This window comes from Bombus affinis, chromosome 1 (assembly GCF_024516045.1).
Source record: "Bombus affinis isolate iyBomAffi1 chromosome 1, iyBomAffi1.2, whole genome shotgun sequence".
Taxonomy (NCBI): Eukaryota; Metazoa; Arthropoda; class Insecta; order Hymenoptera; family Apidae; genus Bombus; species Bombus affinis.
The window spans coordinates 9,192,794-9,216,727 of record NC_066344.1 but is presented as its reverse complement, the minus strand read 5'-3'; the positions used below and the strand labels follow the sequence as shown (position 1 = coordinate 9,216,727).

The 23,934-nt window shown below is 39.9% G+C and overlaps 2 protein-coding genes across 7 annotated transcripts in view; one reads left to right on the top strand and one right to left on the bottom strand.

Annotated features, from left to right (window-relative positions):
* LOC126918014 (3-phosphoinositide-dependent protein kinase 1) overlaps positions 1–22,713 on the bottom strand; it is a 403,560-nt gene extending 380,847 nt beyond the window's left edge. For all 4 annotated transcript variants that reach the window (XM_050725675.1, XM_050725807.1, XM_050725755.1 and 1 more), the window contains exon 1: positions 22,551–22,713. In XM_050725675.1, the coding sequence (XP_050581632.1) occupies positions 22,551–22,574 (24 nt within the window). In that variant the 5' untranslated portion in view covers positions 22,575–22,713. The remainder of the gene's footprint in view (positions 1–22,550) is intronic.
* Positions 6,166–7,943, top strand: LOC126923948 (uncharacterized). Of its 3 annotated transcripts, none has more exons than XR_007713377.1 (5): positions 6,166–6,314; positions 6,409–6,607; positions 6,675–6,767; positions 6,930–7,222; positions 7,295–7,588. XR_007713377.1 is itself a non-coding variant. In XM_050737944.1 (4 exons), exons 1-4 carry the CDS (start codon positions 6,169–6,171, stop codon positions 7,773–7,775), a joined length of 756 nt encoding a protein of 251 aa, XP_050593901.1. In that variant the 5' UTR covers positions 6,166–6,168; the 3' UTR covers positions 7,776–7,943. The 3 variants fall into 3 exon arrangements, 1 of the variants encoding a protein (XP_050593901.1); XR_007713379.1 differs by having other exon boundaries at positions 7,458–7,557; XM_050737944.1 differs by lacking the exon at positions 6,930–7,222 and having other exon boundaries at positions 7,458–7,943.
* Positions 22,714–23,934: the final 1,221 nt, after the last annotated feature.

The following is a 23,934-nucleotide window of genomic DNA, read 5'->3' as shown; positions in this document are numbered from 1 at the left end:
GCTACAAACCAATCAAATCAAAATGCGAAACGTATACAACGGAGTAAAGTGCAAGCGAAAATGAGGAGGCAGAGGCGTCGGTGGCAGGGACTATGGCGAAGCGCCACACCAGGGGTATATGCCATCGTCGATTCGATGGGATCGTTAAAATTAACGAGCGTATTCCACCTCCTCGAAAATGTCGCGAGCTTCTATTTTTCTCGCGCGTCGACCGACGATTTGCAGTGGCGGGGACGCGTTTTTCTGAAACCATGCGTCATCCCGAGCACGACCGCACTCGTATTGCCACATTATCAAAGTCGAGAGAGAGAAATCGGTTAAAAATATTCGGTAGACGTTCCGAGAATTTTAGTCTCTTAACTTTCGCGGGATTCGGTTTCGTAATGGCTATTAATGCCGAACCACACCCCGTTCACCATTTTAGTTTATTGTTCCCCATCCGTTATTTATTATGTATCAGATTGGTAATATTATTCTGCGGGGTAGCAAACGTAATAATGACAAATTTCGCCGAACCTGTTTGTAATTACGGTTACAAATTAATAATGAAGTTGGTCAAAATTTACATTCGGGAAATACGTGATTTATATTTCTTGAATTTTTATCATACAAATGCATTACAGCTTAAATAATTTAGCTTCACAGCTTTCGTTAATGAGTTACCACCTTTCTCCTAACATAGTCCAGTTACGTAAAAGCTAGGCTTCCTACGATATCCTAAATAAATTCGCATTCGTATCTAGCGCAATAACAACTACGCGAATTGTTCACGCGACAAAGCAACAATGATTGTCCGAACCGTGGACACACGACACGAAAAAAGAGCATTCCGGTTCAGCGGCTAGGAACATTTACGTCATCGTGCTCGTCGGTGCACGATGAGGAGGAGCACGAAATGCTCAGGGTGCACGATTTACAGGCGGCAATAATCGTTAAAAGATGTTTACAATGTGTAGAGGTAGGCTGTTACGCGAGTGAATTCAGCGCGACAACGAGCCACACGGAATCTAGACACGCGAGACGAGTGATATCAATGAAAGTATCTGTCGGGGATAACGATAATGCGACGGGGTTATTACACCCTCGAGGCCGATCCCTAGACGCCCTTTCGCGTGGCCAACTGATTTTTATCAACGCGCGCGTTACACCACCAATTTCTTATAATACTCATCGACGGTAAGAGAGTGGAACGGTAAAGAGAGCATACTCTCGAAAACCTAACGACCCGTGGAGAACACAGCAGAGAATCGTGTGCTATCTCTGCGACGCACGGATTAGGGATAGAAAATGATATCCACATATGTGACTCCGGATGTCTGTCGGACCACGGTGACGAATGCGCTCGCAACGGGAAAAGGGCAGCTCCACTAAGAGACCACACATCTTTCGTCCCAAATGGCACTGCGATGTTTCACTACCTCTGAGTCTTTCGGGATTCCTTCGTGCTTCCTCCTACCATAGCGAGCGATACCCATTAAATAGTTTAACTTTTGACGAAAGCGAAAGTTATTACCAACAATTTCTATATATCACGTGTACTTTATTTTTATTTGTATTTGCTTTAATCCTACGTACTGTTAAAAGTACTCGGATGATACTGTTTCCTATAACCTGTTATGACTACCGAATTTAATGACACTAGATATAAGAAAACAAAAAATAAAGCGAACACACAGAAAAAATATCCTTTTCGTCGTAGACTTAAAGTGAACCGTTTGACGATGATATTCACCGGGAGAGCTAAAAGCATTCCTCGACGCGTGTATGTAGGTTAAAATCTGTTGATATACAGCGCGCACGTGGACTTCCTTTCGACCGGGCCACGTAAGCTTGGCTTCCTGTTCTTTTTTGACGACGACCCCTCGGCTTCGCGTCTGAAACGATAAGAACCGAATGGTGGTGGGGTTAATGTGCGTACACACCACGGGATGTCTACCAATTTCCGGGTTCACCTAATGCACTTATCAGCCAGCTAGAAAGGATCGGAGAGAAAGGCTGCGAGATGGGAAAATAATTGAGACGCGGAGACCGCGTTGGGGAGGATCGACGGAAGTCGGCAAAGCCTCGTGTAAACCGGAACGAATCATAAAAGCGTGGAGAAATTAATGAGAACGAGGCGATTTCGAAAGAGAAACGAATCGGGCGAAAAATTATCTTGGCCCCGAAATACGTCGCGAGGATTACAAAATGAAATCATTATGTGAAATGAGCAACGATAAAAATGTTACGTCGTTGATTATTCGATTCTCAGAATGAACAAACGTGTTTTTAACTTAACTGACTTCTTTTCATCTAACGACTGATCGGACAATTCCTACTTACGGTAAATAGTAATAGCGAACGTATCGTTGCTTCGTTTTCGTCGATTTAGACTCGCGCAATTATGCATGAATTCCATCGTAGCGCTAATCGTCTTCAAACTCACCGTGTAACATTAGAAACAACGCTGAAATATTCAGGCCGATTCATTAAGCTGAAGACAAAGTTAGCCGTGTTTAATAATTCCCCGTCATATTTAAATAACAGCCGTTCAGAACTTGCGAGCTTTCGACGTTACACGCTTTAACCTCAAGCGAGAGATAGATAGAAGGACAAATTGCGTCGAGACGCATCTCCAGTCTCAAAAATTGAATTTATTCGACATCGCTCCACTCTCAATTATGCACCAGGTAATTTCGACGCGACGCGTCTATCACGATTCTCGATACTAACTTCGTAACACGAGGCTAACTTCCTCCGGCTTTTCTTTGGCAATTAAGAATCTTAATTTGAAATACGCGTGGTCTACGCTCTGTCGTAGGCCGCTCGCTGCGACCCCTAATCCAATAAAGAGCACCAAAGCACGAATTACCTACGAATCAACGAACCTACGAAATCTTGTCGCCGTAATTGGAAAGTATCCAGTGGCGATGACACCCCTAAACACGGGTCTACGAATCTTCTTGCGTTTCGGTGAAAGGATCTCGGAAATGAGCGCACCACTGAGTTTCTAACAACGCTGATTTTATTTGTAACATCGTGAAAGATGCCGTGGTCCTTACGTTCTGTTTGTAAGGCAAAGGTCTAATTGCTTCACCGGGATATCTCTCGAAGACTATAGTTGTTTACTAAGGTATAAGAAAAGATTCAAACTGCGAAAGATATAAGATAAACTGATACAAATACATTGACACTTATTACTCTATAGACCCACGTATTTTAAATTAGCCGATATGCTTCCTTTCGTTTCTTTGAATTCATAGAATGCTAGCGGTCCTAACCGTAGTAAATTAGAAGAGAGAAATTTGTCAACGAGAGGAACACGTTTACACTTAAATTACTGAACGCAAAGTTGCCAGTCAATGTGTTAACGCGTAACGAAATATAAATGCACGTAGTTTATCTTTACATAGAGTCGGTTACAAACGATTCTCGGCATCGGAATTACAAGTACAGTTCAGCGTGCGATTAAATTATTCCGACTCGGTGAACGTTTCCACGATCCGGGGGATGGAAACGCTTATTTATTCGGTAAATCCGGGAACGAGCGACGGCGAGAATAAACGTCGCTGACAAAAACAGCGTGCCCGAGCGCGTGTACGCTTCGTGAAATTAAGTTACCACTGCCTCGTTATTCTCGTGAGACTCGAAATAAAGTGGTGGGGACATCCGCAAGGATTGAGTTACCGTCCACTTAATTGACCGCCCGCAGAAACGAGAAGAGGACACTGATTGACAGTGAGATGCAGCTGTCATCGAGGTCCGACCTCGAAGAAGGGTGTCCGCAAACGATTTAATTGGTCTTTAACAGCAAAATCCTAAAGCTCCATGATTCGGTTAGGAATGAAGTAGGATAGAAAAAATAGGTAGAGAATGCAACTATCGGCTCGCGTTGCCACGTGCCAATTTCTTTAGGATATCGTAATTGGATACTAAATGGACTGAAATCAATTTATCAGTAAAAATTCTTTACAAAGAGAGATGCGATGAAAATCATGCAGAAACGACACTACATAGAGATACATTTGACAATCACTCGGGCAATTCCAGGCAATCTAGAAATCTACTTTAGGCATCATAGATGCAACGTGATACCATGATCCTCGTACTTGTACGAGGCAACCAATAACTCGGTCGATTCAGCAACAACATCATCATTCGCCGTCGTCGAATTTCTCGGATTACATAAACCCAAATAATCCCATGAGTCATTCTAATTCTGGTTCCATCAGGATTGCACCGTTTCCTTCCCCCGGTTTTCTGTGTCGCATCCGATCGTTCTTTTGCCTTCTTTCGTGCATGTCCTAAACGTCGCCTCTTTCCTGCTCGTCCGTCTGCCGTATAAATAGCCATGGCACGTGTATCGTCTCGGACGCACACGGTGGCCCACTTTTCCCCTTAGTCTCACTCGAAATTAGAGAACTTCGACGATCACGCGTTTTCATTTTCCGCCACGCGGATAACCACCTCTCGTTCGCGCGGTTTCACACCCTCGATTACTTGGTTTTATCGTTTCCAACGATTCCAGGACGTCTACAATAAGAAAAATGGCATTTTTCCTCGAAAATAAACCAGAATTACGCCATCAAGAAGCATGTTCGTTACAGAATACCTTAGAACCGACGATAGACGTGACAACATTCGTTTTGTTCACAAATAAAAGCACGGTTTAAAAATAAATATAGGGTCGGCATATAGGATACGGTAGCTTGGTACAGATAAGATCACAAAAAATTATACGGCCCAGGTGTAACATATTTATTGCCCTAATTGCAACGTAGTAGTAAGGTAACATTTTAACTTGGATACTCAACAAGGGAGCCAGTTCAGGAAGGACTGTAACGCGTTTCATAACGACAGCTGCACTCCCAGGAATAAATAATGCAAATGGTTGAAAAGATCGTGGTAATCAGGTGCGCAATTATAAACGTACCACGGGATGATTTTGTTTTAAAGAATCAAGGAAACAGCGAAACATTAATTTTGCCTACATATTTTTTATCATAAAAGAATCTCATTTACGCGAAAGAAAATAAAATTTTCAAAGTTTGATGCCAAATAAAAATTCCAACACCGAAAAATAAATAAACTGGTTGATATCTCGACACGGCACGTCACGTGAAAAGCATTCCATAGAGGTCCAATAGTTCTCTACGTTGAATACAACTGCGTTTCCAACCCGACACGAAGTTCCCTCATATCGCCACGTAATAATGGTGTCAGACAGATCTGATCTGACGGATCACATCCGCGAAACCGGCCGATTTCGCTGGTGCTGCGATCGAGCTGTCGCTCGTCACCGACTTCCACCGTCCCAGATCTCTCGTTCACGATTCATTTTTACAGGACAACGACATCCAACGGCGTGGTCGTCGACGTGCTTGTACACGGTTACAGAGGTAATGAGAATTGTTGCACTTCCACCGCACGATTGTCATCCAGGACCGCACAAAGTTGAGGTACCGCGAGTTACGAAATACATTCTGTCGTTGGAAATTGAAAGCAGGACGAACATTTCGGAAAAATAATTCAATTTAAGCTGTGGTATGTTTTTAGTAATTTTCTAGACGTTATTCCTTTGAATCATTCTCGGCTTAATCGTGTGTTTGTATCGTTGAACAATTTCTTAAGTTCCTTCTCGTCTTACTTTTATGCTAAAATTTTTCTTAAAACATTGAAATATTTTCTTATTTATTGAAACAAGAACAAGATTGTGACATAAAAAATAGAAACATAGTAAGATTACAATGTATTTGAAAATAGAAACATGAGAAGTAATTCTGTTAGTTAGCCTGCTTGCAGTAGATTGTACCGTCCATGGTCAGACAAGAATATTTTACTGGCTATAACCAGACGTGTTTCTTACTACTGATTCTTGCATTTCTATCGTATTTTTGATCACGTAATTGATCTGTAGAAGCAAGAATAATTACGTGAACTTTGATACAAAGCAAAATTTACTATTACGTACTTAGATAGAAAATCTTCTACTTAAATGATCACAATTTGCAATAACATTAAAATTACTGTAGCCACAAAACAATACAAACATCGTAGAACATCGAAACAATATTTTCTCTAAAAATAGAGATGCTGAGGCTCCTTTACCGGAAGTTATACGTTCCTGGGTTCTCTTATCAGATCCATCTATGGGTATAAAGCAGCTAGTACGAACGTATACCCATTCAAATGACCAATGAGTATCGCGCAACGATGGTGAAACTACGTGTATCTCCTGTTTTAATATTGTTCGCAATTTGCGGTGTCAACTTGGTGGAACCATTAGTAAAGGAAAGCTTGTCCAAATTTTTAGGGTCCTTGGCGGGCATTAAACAGTACCTTTCTCCTTAATTGATTTATTTACGTCGATTCATTTGAATATCGCTAGTAAATAGGCATATATATGTATATTTATAATTATTGTCGCAGAGTGAGGATTCCGGAATTGTTAAACCAATTGTGCAATGAATCGCAAGGCTCAGATACAGTTCGTCGAGATGCGTGTTACGGATGTTTCTTCCGGGCCTCTAGTCAAACCGTTGGATATCCTTTACTGGTGGCAATGTCTAATTGTGCTTATATTTATCTCAATAATACCGATTATGGTCACTGTCAACAGTACTTGAGCGTAAGTTTTTGAACGTAGCTTTATTTAGAGCGTAAAATTGATTAAACTTTTTGTACCTTTGTAATAGAACGCTACTGGTACAGCAAATTCAAGAACGAATCCTACGACGATATACTGCACGTTCCTCGAGTGCGTTCGACAAGTGAACAAGGATAATTTAGTGAGTAGATCGTTCAATTTCACCCTTGAGATGCTTTAAAATTTCTTTGCATGCTTTTGTACAGTAAACAATAAGACAACTGCACCTGGCTACTTTGGTTCGATAATTTATAAATTCTATTACTGTACATAAAAATATAAAAATAGAAGCAATTGTAAACAGGAAGCACGAATCAAACCGAGAACGTCGCCAAGCTTCAAGATGATTTCCAGACGAGTGCCATTATTTTATTTAAAATTGTACAAGAAATTATCGAAAGCTGTTTGCATCATCCAAGAACAGGATTCGGAATCGAACACCGTGAGGCCTGGAGCGGAACCTATCGATCCGAGACAGCAAAAAATTAAACCACAAAAATTTATTATTTCAGAGCAATCAAATTGTACATAGAAACCTATAGAGAACATTTTGTACATATCATCCGACTTTTCAAAACGTCTACACAACGAAATCTAGTAAGTAGACGTATCCAATTCTGTACATATGCGTATTACAATTTCATAATACGTGCTTCCGCTTTATACAAGGATTGCATTCGGCTTTAAAGACCACTGCTGTAAATATAGCAACGCTTTAATTTCAATCGATGAAAAAGTGAAATTTTTCGCCAAAAAATTTGCAAAGAAACTTCGTTGCCACGAGAAATTGATCTCGAACAGATAATCCTTCAACCACAAACGTTCTGCACAGCTCAGAGAATGCGTCGGCGAAGCCATACGAATGTTCCCCAATTTCAACCTCACGGATGTCAAACTAGCTCAATTATACGTGAATACCACTGCGTGTGTGCTGGCGAAAACTCGTTGCTCTCAAATGAACCCAATAACAGGGGAATTTCAAGAAGACGATCTCGCTAATAAGCTGCATATACCCACGGTCAATGCGTTGCTGGTCAATACGGATTACAACATGAACATCGTGCAGCTGCCATTTCATTCCACTTCTATCGACCTTTGTGCGAAATATAGGAACTACGAACAAGCCAGCTGGTCAAACGTCGTGTGCTGATCAAAAATTGTTCACCTAGCATACTCCAGAAACTTGGTGCAACCGTGACCAATTTTAATTTACGATTAAAGAAATTTACCACGAACATTGTAAACCAATTCGATTGATAGAAACGAATAAAACGATAAAATAAATTTATATAGAAATAAAGAAATCATTCTGTTAGTATGTAAATCGCAGCTAACTATTTTCATAATTTATTAGTATGAACTTAGAGCGAACAAAGTATGTATGTGACTGGCTAAAAGAGCCTTGTTGTGACGTTCGATCCGAGAATAGCTGCAAAAGAAAGGCTTCCTTGTTAAGAGTTTTATGGCTGACTTGGTCAAGTCTATAATTAGCATTTTCTGAAAGCCGGTCGTTTAATTTTTGCCTTTAAGTAATCATCCTTGGAACCAGTTCACTGTCAGAATTAATCACGCCTATGACGAAACCGACACAACTCGCCATACATCTCGACCAACGTCTCGTGTCAAGGAATTTTTCTGCCGACTTTAACGATTTCTACTTAGGCTTGTCGATAAACTGGATCGAAGCTAGAGTTAAGTATCGGTTACCACGGTGCCATACACAACGGACACAGAACGGTCCGATGCAATTTCCATTTTATGAGTTAAGTTAATAACAGTTACACAGCGAGCCGCGATGACACGGAAAGATAGAGTATAATAGAGATTGAAAATGACACGAGTCATCTAAGTGCAAATCGTGGCAAACCGTGGCGGTTGTGAATCATCGCTTAAAACAACCGTCTAACAGGAATGCATAAATCTATCATCAACGATCTTGTATCGCCGTAAATTCCTTTCCTCTTTTTCTGCCGCAAGAAAAGCTCGACAGTGATTCTTGATAATTTCTTCCGCAAAGCGATTTCCATTAGCTTTCATCATCGATTATTATAGATCACTGATGAAACATACAGGGAACCGTGTCAATCATAGAAAATTGGCTGCACAAATACACTCGCTCGCGAAACTACTTCGACACTTACTATAGACAATTTTTACGAGTTAGAAACATTTTGAATTTTATTTCCAATGTAATTTTACCAATATAATCATTACAGTCGAGTCTCGTAACAGTGGTAATGAAATTTCAAAACGTTTTGTATAACACATATAATATATTCATAAAAGGTACCTACAAGTGTTTGAATACTTTTGTGAACCTGTGTAGCTTCGTCTGTCGTTACGATTTCAGTCAACGGTCGTGCAAATTCGCAAACACGCCGGAGCAACGTTCCTCCAGGTTGTCGTCAAGTCTTTATTTACCTTTTCGCCAAAAGTGGCGGACCAGACGAAAGAGAGGTGCACTAGGTGAGCAAAAAATTCGAAAAAAGATTTTTCTCTTCGTTCGAATGAACACCGACGAAGTTGTAGGTGTAGAGATTTAAAGCAAGCAGGAGCAACGGAATCGTCGCAATGAAAAATAGACACTTTGGAACAAATGTCGCTATCTTTCTGGTATCATGGCTAATGTAATCTCGAGAGAGTCGTAATAGCAACGAAAGAATGTACGAATAGCGGCGTAAATGGGCAAACGTATCCCAGCCGATTCATCGGCGCCGAGTACCAGATACGAACGCTAAAAGAACGTTTACGATATTACTTATCCCGTAAAGTGATCGTAACGAAGCGGCCAATAAACAACCTTACGACAAATTATATAGTAAAAGAACGAGAAACGACTGTGAACTTGGATATAACCGATAGATTTGCACGAGCCAAGTTATCGCGGTTAAAGGTTTTTAGAGATTTCTTACAATAAGTTCAATTTTTGCCAGAGATATTCGTCAGAATTTGCATCCATTGTCATCGTAGTATAACGGGCAAAAAGAATATTCCTGCGTTATAAAATTCTCCTAAAAAGGCAATCCTAATAATATTTCAATAGATTTCGATAGAGTAATCGACTGAATGAAACCGATATTTTGCAAACAGCGTCATTCACCGACAACGTTTAGCTCGTAGCGGTATTTACATTTCCGTGCGCGACAGCCGCGTTATACTCGCCAACAAATATCCGGGTATTCGACGGTAATCGGATATTAAAGAATCCGAGTAACATTGTCGGCTCAAAGGAAAGGGCTTAAAAGGAACAGCGCGCGGATGTTTCCCTATTGCTTCTGTTTGCCAAGGTGAAACTTTCTGGTTAATTCTTTCGAGACAAGGAGAACACAGAGAGGACACAGTCGGAGAAATCGAAGGATCGATTCCGCGACATCGGTGTGCACTCATGTACTTATAAAAAGGGACGAGCAAAACGACGCCGAAAGAACGAGCAATGTGGAGAAGGAGGTGTGGTGGATGGAGAACGAAGAAAAGAAGCGACGAAGATGAAGGGAAGATCGGTCCATTGCACAGAAGCGACGCTCCACTTAGCATCTTCCTCGAAATAATTTGAAATATGCAAATACCATGGGTGCACACGCGCTCGCGTGTCGGCACACGAGCCTAGCCGTGTGCGTGCGCTGTACCGCGGCCGTGTTTGTGCACTCTGTGTGTATCACGAAAGAGAAGAGACCAAGATGCGAGGGAGAAGACAACGTATATTCCAGTGGCTTACGGTTCAGTTCTCTCGAAGCCAATCTAACTTAACATGCAGATGCAGTACGTGGAATCGTAGAGGCGACAGAGAGAGATTTCTGCTGAAGAGTTGGTGTCTGTCTCTCTATGAGTCATTCGTGGCGATAGTACCTTTTCCGTATGATCATTCACTGTTACTGCCTTTAATGTCTTCGCGATTCGAAGGGTTCTTTTAAGACAGGACGTGATTTTAATGAATAAACCATTCGACCGCCGACACGGACACGGATCGATAAAAATTACCCGAACGAATCCTCGAGCCAGATCGCCGACTCGTGTTACTAGAGAAAGTAAAACGACCGGATCTTATTACGGAAAAATAAAAGAAAAATAAAGGATAAGAAAAAGGAAGAAGCTCGCTGCTTTCCTCCTTGGAAAGGAACAAGACATATCATCCGATATTTCGCGAAATTCCTGAGCAGCAGCAATCGATCCCGACACGAGGCGAACTCACGGAAGTGCATCGTTGATTAAATTTACAAGACCGTGAGGTTCTACAGCCATAAGTAATATAATCTGATCTTGTAAAGAGGTCGGGGCTGACTACCCTCGCTGGATTCAGAAACACACTTGATACGTGCTGGCTTGATAAAGCGTGTACCTTCGAAATTAAAGAATCCTTTCTCATCCATCTTGCGCTTACCATGAAATTTCAAACCAGCTCTGATACGGAAACTTTAACATTCAACAAAAATCTTGTTATTTCTCAAATGTTGGATCAGTGGAATTATATTAAAAGCTTCGTTTCTTGCGTTTCTGCCTTTTAAAATTTGTATTTTCTTTACGATCGGAGAGATGAAACGCGTTACGAAGCAAGAAAGATCCCATAAGTTTCCGTACGGATACTGTTGCAATCTTTTCGGTATATTCTGACTAAACCATTTTACAGACTCTTGCTGTACACACGCGGACAAGGAAACGTGATTCTCGTTTACGAGCGCAGTTCCAGCAGATTATAAATTTATATTGAGTCGTAAACTCTTTCGCGCAAGCTTTAACAAAGTGTCTATTTAATAAACAGGGGTTACTTTCCACGGTTGACCGGTAGAAATTCCATGCGCCGCATCCGCCGCCACGTAGAATATTCATTTTGGAAAGGTATACCAATAAACTGTACAAATAGCAATTCCATTACACGAACAAAGCTCTAACATCATCAGCTAAAACCTCGCCGCGTAAGTACATTTCTCATCAGTCACACAAGATTAAGTTTGCGTGCGACGCGGGGGTTGCTGCACCTACGCACCAGGAAGCCCGAGCATCGTTTCTTCCGCTGTTTCTGAAGATTATCTCAGACGATAGCATAACGGATGACTGTTCTATGAAATATCAACACCAGAAGAAACAATCATACGCGTTAAGATCTCTACACTCAAGGATCTCCAAAAGAGCTGTTTATATCAAAATGGCAATTATCTCGTATCAATTAATATCTTTCGAGGCAATCGCAGGATTAATTGGAGGGTTAAGCTACGTTTATCCTAAATTCTATATAACATTAAATCCTACCTATAAAAGTGTCATTAACATCCTTTATTATAATATGTAATCCTTTGTTTCTCAACCATGCAACGTAACAATTTCATTTATTATTTAAGATAACAAAGATACTTCGAGTGAACAAAGTTGACAAGACACAGTGTATAATAAAATTTTTGCTGCAAAAAGGAACGAAAGTTCCAAGCTCAAAGAAATTGTCACGATCTTGCAATTTTCTCATTTCGCGTTAAAAATCCCATTGCAGGAGTAGTAGCATCACCACCACCCATTGCTATTTACTTTAAACTTCCAGTTGGGCTGGAGCTTCCGGGCCGCTCGAAACCAAGTACATGCGTGGTAAACAAACTGGATCGGTTTACAGGGCAAAGCGAGGAAGAGCGTAAAGCAAGAAGAGGGCAACGCGCCGCGTCGCGTCGTTTGCACGTGAATCATGCGGGTCGCGATCGGCGTATGTTGCGCAAGCAACGAGAGCTTCATCGCGGACTGCGGAGGCGTTGCATAAAGCGTGCCGCGGCGCTGAGCCGCACGACGGCCGCCGGAAAACAAAAACAAGGAGACGAGTCAGCGCGTGGACACGTCATCGAGGCGCGGCACACGCGAAACCAGGACACGCTGCGTGCCTCTCTCGCCGTGATTCCATCTGGCCCGGTTTCTTACACCATCCTGGACATTCTCTCATCCTTAACGAGAACGCCATTGTCGTCAACCGTTCATGAAACGGGAAACGATGCCTACAAAGTTGCATTTAAGTTTCAGCACGCGGTGATAGACGTTCTTGATTTTTGTATTACAATCATGAGATCCAGAAGGTTGTAACGTATTTCGATAGATCATGATATAAAAGATACTGGGTGAATGAAGGTACAGAATACGAACTCAGATGTACGAAATCGTAGCTGAGCCTTCGATATCCGAACTATTATGGAGCATACTAAGAGCCTCTCAGAAGGCGAATTGATCAACTTCGCTTTCGATGTTTAGCTTAGATTATGGCTAGATTATTTACGTAATAAACGATAGCCTTTATCGTGTGAAGCATAGAATTCAAAATGAAACCAAACGACTTAGAGTTATGTAACTACGGTAACTGCAATTCCTAACATCGAGTATTACCTATAATCTAATGATACCAGTAGAGAATTAATTAATCGACCACGAGTCTAGTGCTCCTTTCTTGGGATCAAGAGAAGACAAAATTAAGGAGTGTGTCAAGGGTACGAAAAACAGTATAAGCTTGATACGGTAATATTCTTGTTGCCAATATCCAACGTATCGAGTAATTCCAAGGCATTCGGAGTCAGTGAAATCGAAGATTTCATCTCTTGTCCCTACGCTTAAGTTGTCGTGTCACTGAATGCACATGCGTTGCAAAGAAGAAAACGGAGTATTTATTACAGAAACAGCGGTAAAATCAATTATTAACACGAAACAGAAGGAACGGTACCGTGTGGCATGCATAAGCTGATGGAAACGCTGGTTTCCAACGCTGCGGTTCAACCTCTTTAGTCATGCCCCATGTGTTGCATGTAATACTGTTACATATCAGCATGGTGTCTAAAGAACAGTTGTACGTCGCTGCATGACACACCGTGTCACAAAAACTGTCCCGCGGCGAACGCGTTTGCATTAAAACAGCACGCAACATTTTCGAAATTCCACGCTTACGCCATACGTGTACGTAACGCGTAGTCCTTAAACTTTCTCTCAATGAATTTTTTCGATTAACACAACAACCCACGTGCGAATCTTTTCCTTTGCGTCCGGTTCAAATTGTTATTGACCAAGATTTCAGATCAAAGGTCGAAATAGAGACAGTCGACTTGGAGCCACCCAGATTGCGAACAGCGTTTCGTCCTGTTTGGTTTGGCTATCGAAGAATTTCATTCCGATCATATACAGTGGCGGACTAAAAGCCAATGCAGTCGAGCGACTTTACGGTGCTACGTTCTCGCTGCGTCACGCGTTTTCCTTTGTTTTCACAATTAAAAACGACGAAGCGAGAACGCAGTGTGAAAAAGTCGCTCGTCTACACGGAGCCCAAACAAGCTTAAAACTCGATATTTGTATATTAGTAATTCTTGTAATAATCATGTTTTACCACGTTAGCAACAGTCGTTTACCGAGACACGCAAACCACATTAGGGAACAAAGTGGTCAACTTTATCGAGATTAGTCGTTCGATTTCTGAAAAAATTAAATATCGATACGAAAATTAAGAAATTTTCAGAAAACTCAATCAATCAAGTTGATTTCTATACGACTTACATCTGTCTGTTGCTCTTGCTAAATACATTGAAACGCATCTCTTTACCCTCTTATCTACGAAATTGAACGATTTTTCGTCCTCCGTTAGAAAAATTTTAATAAATTTAGCTCGATTCGACGAGTAACATTTGTTTGCTCGTGCATCGTATATTCGGAGAATAAACAAGTGTAAACCCAACGATATTTTGTCACGAGCCAAGGATTGACGCGTATTTAGGAACTGTTCGAAATACATAGCAACGAGTAGCATGCGAACGCGAGCGTACGGCTATTGTGACGTTTGGGAAACATGCAACGTGACTACAAAGTACTACACAATGCGCCATCCGGCAAAAACGATATAACGACACGGCATACTGTGTACGCATATTTCCACGTGATTCACGCGACGTTTTTGCTGTATTTTATTTGAACCGTACCGCGGGGTCTTGTCGAGCGCTCTTTCTCCCTCTTCTCTCTCTCTCTCTCTCTCTCCCTTCTTCCTCTCCCTTTCACTCTTTTTGTATTCCATTCCGTTTGTCCACATTCCGTTTCACGTTTTGTTTAATCCACCATTTAATTAATACGCCCGCTTCACCCCCTTCCCCCGATCGATCGTGTTTATCGTCCTAGAAGGAATCAATTTCTTCTGAACAGTCTCCGCTGTTTTACGCTCGATTGTTACGAACGAGTATTACGCAGAGAACCGAGTGAATAATTCCAGGAAAAATGAGACTTGAAGGACCGAACTCGAGGATACTTAATTGGAAGTACTTAACGACGTACTCGCTTGTACTGTGCGAATCGTTAAGAAATCTATGTTGTTGAATTGTCAGTATCGGCTAGAAATCCTAACGAGCTATTTTTCTCTAATAATTATAACGAAACACGCTTAAAATTTTAAATCTTTAATTTCCAACCTTCTATTAAAATGAAAACCTACCTGTATCTGAACCTTTAAATTTCAATCTCAATACGAATCTCCTAACATCCCTACACTTTTACGATACGATCAATCATCGATTCAAATATACTTTACGGTAAAACTTTGGCAAACCGAGGCTTTTGTTTCGAAAAGAAAATGGTTACGAATGTTTGTAAATTTATTCATACACTGGCCTCCTTCTCTTTTCTACCTTTCGTCAATAGTGGATATAACGGTTTATCGTACGAGGATTCGTATAATTTCGAACTATCGATTTTGACGACAGCAATGATCAGGAAAGCAGCTCTGCCTATCGAAATGATGTCACGCTGGAAGCTGGCGTTTCCTCACTGACTCTGCTATTCCGAGCACGATGATACTTACGAAATACCGACTAGCGTACGTAACAACGCACAGTAAGAAGAGGATCACGCTTGTCACACGCATTTATATCGGTTGAATTCGCGGTCAAACGATGATCCCCAAGGATCACACGTGCAGCACGCAACTCGCCAACTCGTTAACCTTTACCTTTACCTTCCCTTCGTGCTTTCAACACGCGTCAGCGATTAACACATTTGTATTGCACTTTTAATGCAGTTCGTATCATTGATAAATAATCGTACTTGTGTTTTTTTACGCTGAATAAAAATAATAAATAATACTTTAAGAAAGATATCTCGGCTAACTTCGACTAATTTTAATCGTAAAATCAGGTATATTCCTTGAAATCAAAAGTAACCGATACCAAACTAAGAACTACACGCTAGATATAAGATTCGCGCGATTGAACGTCAATTTTTTGTGTCATGATAGTGTTGAAGATACACTGATCAGAGCTATAAATCAAGACGGATCTCATTTTTATTATATGGCAAACGTGAGCACGTAGGAGAATAAACGCGGTATTATTCAGCGAAATAGCGAACGAAAAGTCGGCCACGGACAAATAGAGAGACAGACGTCTCGGGTAATGATTTCATTGGACTTTGTGCCGCGCCGATGTAAATATTATCCAGCAGACACTGGTTACAGACCAGCACGCTAAATGAGGAAAATATTTGTACACTCGATAGGAGAGTTTAATCGAAACGTCACGGCTAAATAGCGGATAATATCGATTTTACGATTGCGGAACATCGATGAAATTGGCCTTTTGTCAATCGGTTAAAATAGCTCTATCTTTCGGCGTAAAACCTCCGTTAATGAAATTAAATTTTCCGATACTTGCTATCGCCTCTACGAATACGCGATACGTGACTCTACAAATTCCTTGTTACTAAATCCCAGATTAACGAAGAAAGAAGCACAAATGAAGAATGATTATTTTATCGTATTATACATAATCGATCGTGACAACTCGAAGCTTCGATCTGTTTTTAAAGCCTGTTTAAAGTACTCAAGGTAGCGAGTTTCAGACAATCGCAGTTAAGAATTTTCATACGATATTTAAGCTTATAAATCGAAAAGTTTGAAAAACGAATCTCATGGTTGCTTATTTCGGTATTTAGCGATATACACGAATTGAAATTTTTACGATGAAACATAAGAAAAAATAAACGCTACGATAATAATTTCAAAAATAAATAACAGACAAGAGTATCATGTTATTTGTTTATTGTCAGGAAACAAGAAAATTCGAGTATTGTGCCGCCACCTGACGGCAAGTGGAGGAACCCGAAGACGCGAGCTCGGTTGAAAAATACAGTAAAACCGCGAGATCGAAACTGGTTCGAAACAGGTTTTTCGAACGGAAGTCTTGGCCGCGATCGCTCACAGACATTCGTCTAATCCAGTCGTGCAATTTGTCTCTCGACGACGACGCGGAACCACCCGGTATCTTTCACCGAAGGAAAACTAAGTGCAGTTTCTAATTCAGCCACGAAACGATGCTTCAGATAGTAAGAGAATCTACCAGCGTAAAAGACGCTGCTTCTTTTCGTTACCCTCGAGCGGACATCGTGGCAAACCGAACGATCTATGCGCTCGTTTCTCGGAAGTTCCTTTAATTGCGCACGGTATCGTTTTGTCACGACCGTTATCTAACGTAGAGCGCGCGAAAATACGAGCCACGTCCATACGGATAATGCGACCGGTTATGCAAATGAAATTGTAACGCGACTTCGTTTAAATTAAATAATACAAATCGTTGCGAAAATCGTGTACAGGATCGTATACATAGGAGGAGCGATTCGAAACGTAAGTGCACGTATCTATGAGATTCTATCGTGATTGAGAATCTTGTTAAGAAAGATCATGAAGCGGATAATCGAAGAGGTGGATTACAATTTAACAATGAGACGAGAATTTTAAGATGAAGGAGGATTTAGCGTGTTGGTAGATCGTTTTTCTCTGAGATTAGCATTAGTTTCTTGGTACATTGGGCATTGGACCATGAAAGGGAAACGAGTGATCGAAGGAGTGAGTGAGTATCCGATGATGAACTGAGAATTTTAAACTTGATGGGATTGAGTTTAATTGGAAATTTTGTTGATAAATTCTTGTTTGGATTAGCGCGAGTATACATGTGATTTTGTAGGAAAATTAAGGAATTCGTAAGCTTGTAACAAAAAACGTACTGCAACTATAGAGATTGGAAAGAAATTTTATTGATTTGCAACCAAAGACATTAAAAATTTCGTAGTACCGATGTAAAATTTCGAAATGAACATTAGCAGAAGTAGCAACATTTCGTAAGTAACGATATCATTGCGGAATTATTCGTCGGTAGCAAGTGTCTGTCAACGACATTAATAAAGCAAACGCAGGATGTTTCTTTAGCCTGATCTTTGATAAATACACACGATATACTCGTCGCTTAAGAATATTTTAGATCGTGACGAGGAAATTTCTGCACCCACTCAGTTAAAAAAGCTACAATATCGAGCGGATAAAAATATTTTATAAATAAAGAAAGGACACGAATACTTTGCAAATATATCCACGACTCGGTCATCAAAATCCTCGGACAGAAAACGAGGAGAAAAATTCTGCAGTTGAATTATTTTTCGCTACCGATTTTTCCATGGTTCCTGCGTGGGCGCAAGGTGGAAATACTTTTAAAAATGCAACCGATCCGTAATTCAATGGACCGGGACAACAAATTTCACGCAGCTGTCTTTACTCATCGGACAATCGGAGAACCGATAAATAAGTTCTCGAAGGAAAACACAATTTCTTGGTCAGTTGCTAACCGAGAGAGACCGTTCGAACTTTGCAGCCTATAATATGTACACAGCGATAGATTCAAATCCCACGCCTGTCCAAAAATTATAACATCGTAAATAATTGTAACTTGCTAGAAACTCGATATTCGTAACATGATTCGGCAGTTCCATATATTTCGGGATCTGTTAAAAAAGAAATAGCGTTGCTAAGGATCCTCCACGCAACGCATGACATTACCAATTGCATCAAGAATCTTCCTGATACTTTGATAGATTTACGATCGTTTACATTACCGTTTCTTCCTCGAAAGTGGACGCTTTTATTTTAAACAAAGGATTTCGACCCTTCACCCTTTTGCCAGCCAATTGCGTTCTCAATTATTCCAACCATATTTTTCCAATTTTGATCAAATCAATGAAACTACTTTTACGAAGTATAAATTTCCATACTTTCCTTACAGTTTGACAATTTTTCAAAGCAAAAAGAACGCAATTGGGCAACAAATTCCTACATATTCCTTATCAACGTTGTTTACTGCGATTTCTACTTCTATACGTCATTCTATACCATACATCTATCGCAACTTAATTCATCGGTACATCATTTCTGAGACTGTATCTTACTACGATAACTGTATATTTTCATAACTAATCCCTTCATCGTCCTCCTGATTACATTCAGTTTAGGAAGCATCATCCCGCGCGTAAGGTCTATAAAAAGTTGCTTAATTTTTTTCCAGGCTGATAGCAGTTCGATAATGGTGTTTCCTAATTATTCGTATGGCAAGCGATTGGTCGTTACTCTCGAATTAATTAGTGGGCCAATTGATCTGAATTAAGGCGCCGCCCAGTAGATTCAAATTAAGATCAATATCTCGGCATGTGAATCGGAATATGGCTGCGAGCGCAGCTCGTAATCATAAATTTCTGGTGTCCAAACAATGGGAAGTCGCCCGTAATTTTGCCAAAACACGCTGCTCAGCCACCATCGATGATGAAACGCGTTGCTCCTTGCTCGACAAACCCCCTACGTGCTGCTAAAAACCCCTTCGGACGAACCAATAACTACAGGGGTCAATATGGTTAGCTACTCCCTGAAAAATTTCTCTCCCGCTTCCAGAAAGAAATCTGTATTCAGTCTCGAGTCTCTTCTCATTTCGGAACGAACGTGTTGCTGGATTCTCAGAAAAATTTATTTTACGTTCTCAGAATATTCGGTTCGTGCGAATATTTATAAAAGTTCGAAGAATTAGAACTGCGTAGGTAGGGGACGCCCATGACGTTTAACCAGTGTATTCTGTTTCCGAAATAGTTACATACTATGCCACTGTACATACTTAGTATCTAATAGTAGTATCTTAGTATGTAGAGTCTGGACATTATTACTGGAAGAGCTCGAGAAAATGGGAGATTAATGTTAGTCTTTCAACAAAAGTGGCGATAAAAAGGAAAGACTTATTCTACTCTAATAACACCTTATTATAATCCATTTAAGCTATCCATCGTTCAATTAAATATATCTCCGAGGACATTAGAGAATTACATGGAGAAACGCACATATTTATAATACCTAACTAATAGCAGTCTGTAAAGAGGAGTAAAACGAGGGAAAAAAAAGGAAAAAGGAAACTGAAGGGAGGTCGTGGAACAATCGTAATAGAGGGAAATCACGAATGTCGTGGGACGAGTGAACGCGGGTGAACGACGATATACGAGGTGTCTCGTTAACATTATTGGTATACATGTACCTACACCAATAATCGTTACTGAACTGCAGCTGCACAATTGCAGCCATTCAATGCGACGCACGCCGCTACATGATCCTATCTCGCCACGGGATTGAAACGGCTTCTCCTCGTGCAGGGATAAAACAGATATTAGATCACATTGGCTGTTTCTACTAAGGCAAACACCGTAAACAAATAAACTAATAATTACATCGATTTCGCCTTGCTTTCGTGGTCCACGTTTTGTTTCTCGTTGCCATTATGAAATCGTTTCAAGAAAACTACACGCGTCAATCCTGTCCCGTGTATTTTTTAACAATTTCTCAAAAGAATTTGTTAATTCTATGCGATGTTATATTCTACGCGAGCAACTGCACCAGCTCGGATTTATATGAATTTATTATATTAATTGTATGAATTTCTTTTTAAATATCCAACTTCTGCATCTTTAAATATGTTTATAAAACTATGAATTTACATAAAAGGCTGCTGTCTAATCATAAGCCTCGTGTCAAAAATGGATTCGGAATGAATAACTTACTTCGATCGCGAACTATTCGATTATAAACAATCGAGAAAGATATTACATATGCTTGCTACACTTTGGAACTGGCTAGCCAACGCATAGTTTGAAAGCTTATCGCATTGATGGATAACAGGGGAAGAGAAAGACGAAACATTCAAAATTAAAGCCACGATCTAGACTCTAGTGCCGGTGGAATATGTGTTGCGATACTTTTCGAGCTAGCCTGATGCGCGCGATGGAGTAGAATAAATAGCGCGGACTGTATACAAAATTAAATACTCCTCTGAAACGGTGTTTGCACTTCCGGCTTTTCCTGACCATTTAATTCGACGATAAAAGCATTCTAACCTGGTTACATCGCTGTCGGTCTTACCAAACCCATTTCCGCTTTTATTTCTAACTATACCACCGCACGCTGTGAATGAACCTTTTAGAAATGTATACCATTTATGTAAAAAGTTTTCCAATGAAAAAGCAATAACTGTAATTGATATTCTAATTGAAATATTTATTGAAAATGATGAATACGTTCACTATCAATCGTCTAAATATTTCAAATAGATATATTTATTAATACGATGCAAATTAAGCGTTAAATTGGACGAACGTTAATGATTATCAGATTATAATAGTTTTCTCAAATGTTTATTCTAAGTCGACTGAATGCGTCTCCTTTCCTTTTCATCAGTGATAAATTCGTTCATTTTCTTTGATTCGACCAATTACGTTGGAAAGGGTCTTATAGCGAGAATAAAATTTATTTTGTTTTTATAACGCTGATTTAACGATTTAAAGAAGTCAAACGAAGAGGAGTATCTTGCAAATTCGCATCGAAAAATTGTTCTCGATTTAAAGCATTGATTGAAAAACAAATATGGAGGCGAAGTGCGGCTAGTCCAATTTCGTGCGGACTTGGAACAAATGACAAGGGAAAAGGCTGCCTCTAAAATGCCACTTTGCGTGACTTGTTTATTCGTTTGTTTCTTCGTGTCGACCGGCATCGAGCGCTATGGCCATTACTCGAAAATCAGCAACTAGGTTTAGATAGATTTGGAGACACTGACGTAAACGAATTTCAGAGGGAACAATCGTTTCCCTGTAACAACAAGATGTTAGATCATGGTCATCCAAGGTCGTCTTTTCAAATGCAAATTCTATTAAATGCAACTGAAATTGCTTTTAAGAATGTACTACGTTCTTATCATATACATGAGCGTCATAAATACGAATGGGTTTTGACTCACTGGATTGTAATTCGAGATATTTGTCTTTCGTTTTCATTTCGCAATTTCGTTAGTTTAGTCTTGAAATATTACGTAATCATAAAGTACCTCGAGAAACTTGGCAACGGTACAATTAGATAATTTGAGAAAATTATTCAGGAAATGATTTAATAATATATACGTAAATTTGTTAGAAATAGAAAACTGAAACAAATGAATAAACGTAGATAACAATGATAATAACAGATGTTCATAACTGTGGTACAATAAATGCCTCATAAACACAATTTACAGCAGGTGTCTAAGCGCGAAATCAATATGGAGGACTAACATAATATCGTGAAACGTGATAGTATCGTCACGAACGTCAATTGGAACAATGTCAGTGGATGCAGTAGTAAAATTAGAATAAATATAGGCGTCAAAGTATTATTTATGCGTTGGAATAAGTTATCTAACGTATCTTATCATGCATTAGGGTAAACAAAGCCGCTATCGATTTTTACGGTTACGTCACAACTACTGGTGACGTCACTGCCGTCAGAAACAGGTGACAACCACTATTAGCTAGTGACGTCAAACGAGAACGGGCAACGAACCTCTGTCCTGCGTTTGCGCGTTACAACATATCGGACGTGTACTGCACCGACTACACGTCCCCATCGTGATCAGTTCTTTCAGATGCTCCTACCTACTGTTCGAGTTAAGAAAGAGGTGAAATAGCAGCAAGCAACGAATTCGATCATTGCTCGATCACCGATACATAAACGCGAACGAAGCCCTAGATGTGCGCATGTTCTTCGATGGGTAACCTAACGGACATCGAGGGTCCCAAATACTTCACTCTAGAAAATTTAATAGACAGTGACAACACTTACGAGTGCCGCTGGACTGTCTGTCATTCTTTCCGGAATCCTTTTGTCTTGCAGATGAGCCTCACTAGCGATTAAACGTGCGATAAAGAGAACACGTACTCACGACACCGTGCTCGAAATCTCGGAAACTGTCTCAGCCATCATGGATGGCACAACCGTGTCGATCGCCGACTCGTTTGCGCCGCAGCCATAGCTGCCGCCATCTTACATTCAATGTCGAAACTCTTCGATAATTAAGGGTAGTGTAATCGCAGTGCACTGAATCCTGAAATAAAGTATATATATATATATGTATCATTTTTCCCCTTTTATTATAGATAAAAATAACTTTAAAGATCTGTTAAATGAGATATTTCATGGCTTAATAATTGCATATGCTATTTTAAATTTAGAGAGAGGAAAGCAGAGGAAAATTCTTATAGCCATGACGCTTATTATAGACATTTACCGTTTACAAAAATTGAGATATATGTTATTGAGTTTATAAATATAGACGTACGTGTACATGTATTTTAGTATGTAGTATTAAAATTTAAATTTAGAGGGAGAAAAAGAGAGAGGACTTCTTATAAGTATGACATTTATTATAGATATTTACCGTTTACTGTAAAACTGAGATATTTATTGTTAAGTATATAAATGTAAACGTATGTATATTTTAATATGCAGTACTAATTCACACAGTACTATTCATTATTATAATGGAAGTTTAACTATTTCAGCTAACTTAATTTTACATGCAACGTTATGTTTCGTCAATAATAAATTGCATACCACGTACCGAAATTTTTTGATAACTTACTACTTGTGCATTGATACATTTCATTACGACGGGAAATTATTACACCCACTAACGTATTTAAATATTTATTTATATGCACAAACTTTAATAAAACTAATTGATTCACTTTGTTAAAACTCTTATTACTATATAATAAACGTCTTAGCAAGATATATTCAGTAATTTAAAATTACGGTTACAGAACGACTGAAGAAAACGCGCCAAACCACAGCAAGATGTAAGATAGACCTAACACCCCCATGCATTTCTTGTCTCTCATCTCAGGGTTACTAGAGACACTTTAAGTGGTACCACGGTACCAATGTCTATACTTTATCTGTACTATTATTTCCAAAATTACCGATTCAGCAAAGAATAAGATTACAATCACCGACGAAGTATAGAGCGCGGTACAGAACTGTAGTATTGTGATGATACTGTAAACTTATTTTACACTGAATCGGTAACGTATGACCACACAGTCGAGAATGACACCACAGATGAGATACAAGAATAGACGTGACATTACAGACAAGGTACAAGAATAGACGCAATTCAATGCTCTTTCGAGTCCTACGTTTTAGGGGTTACCTAACCATTATCATG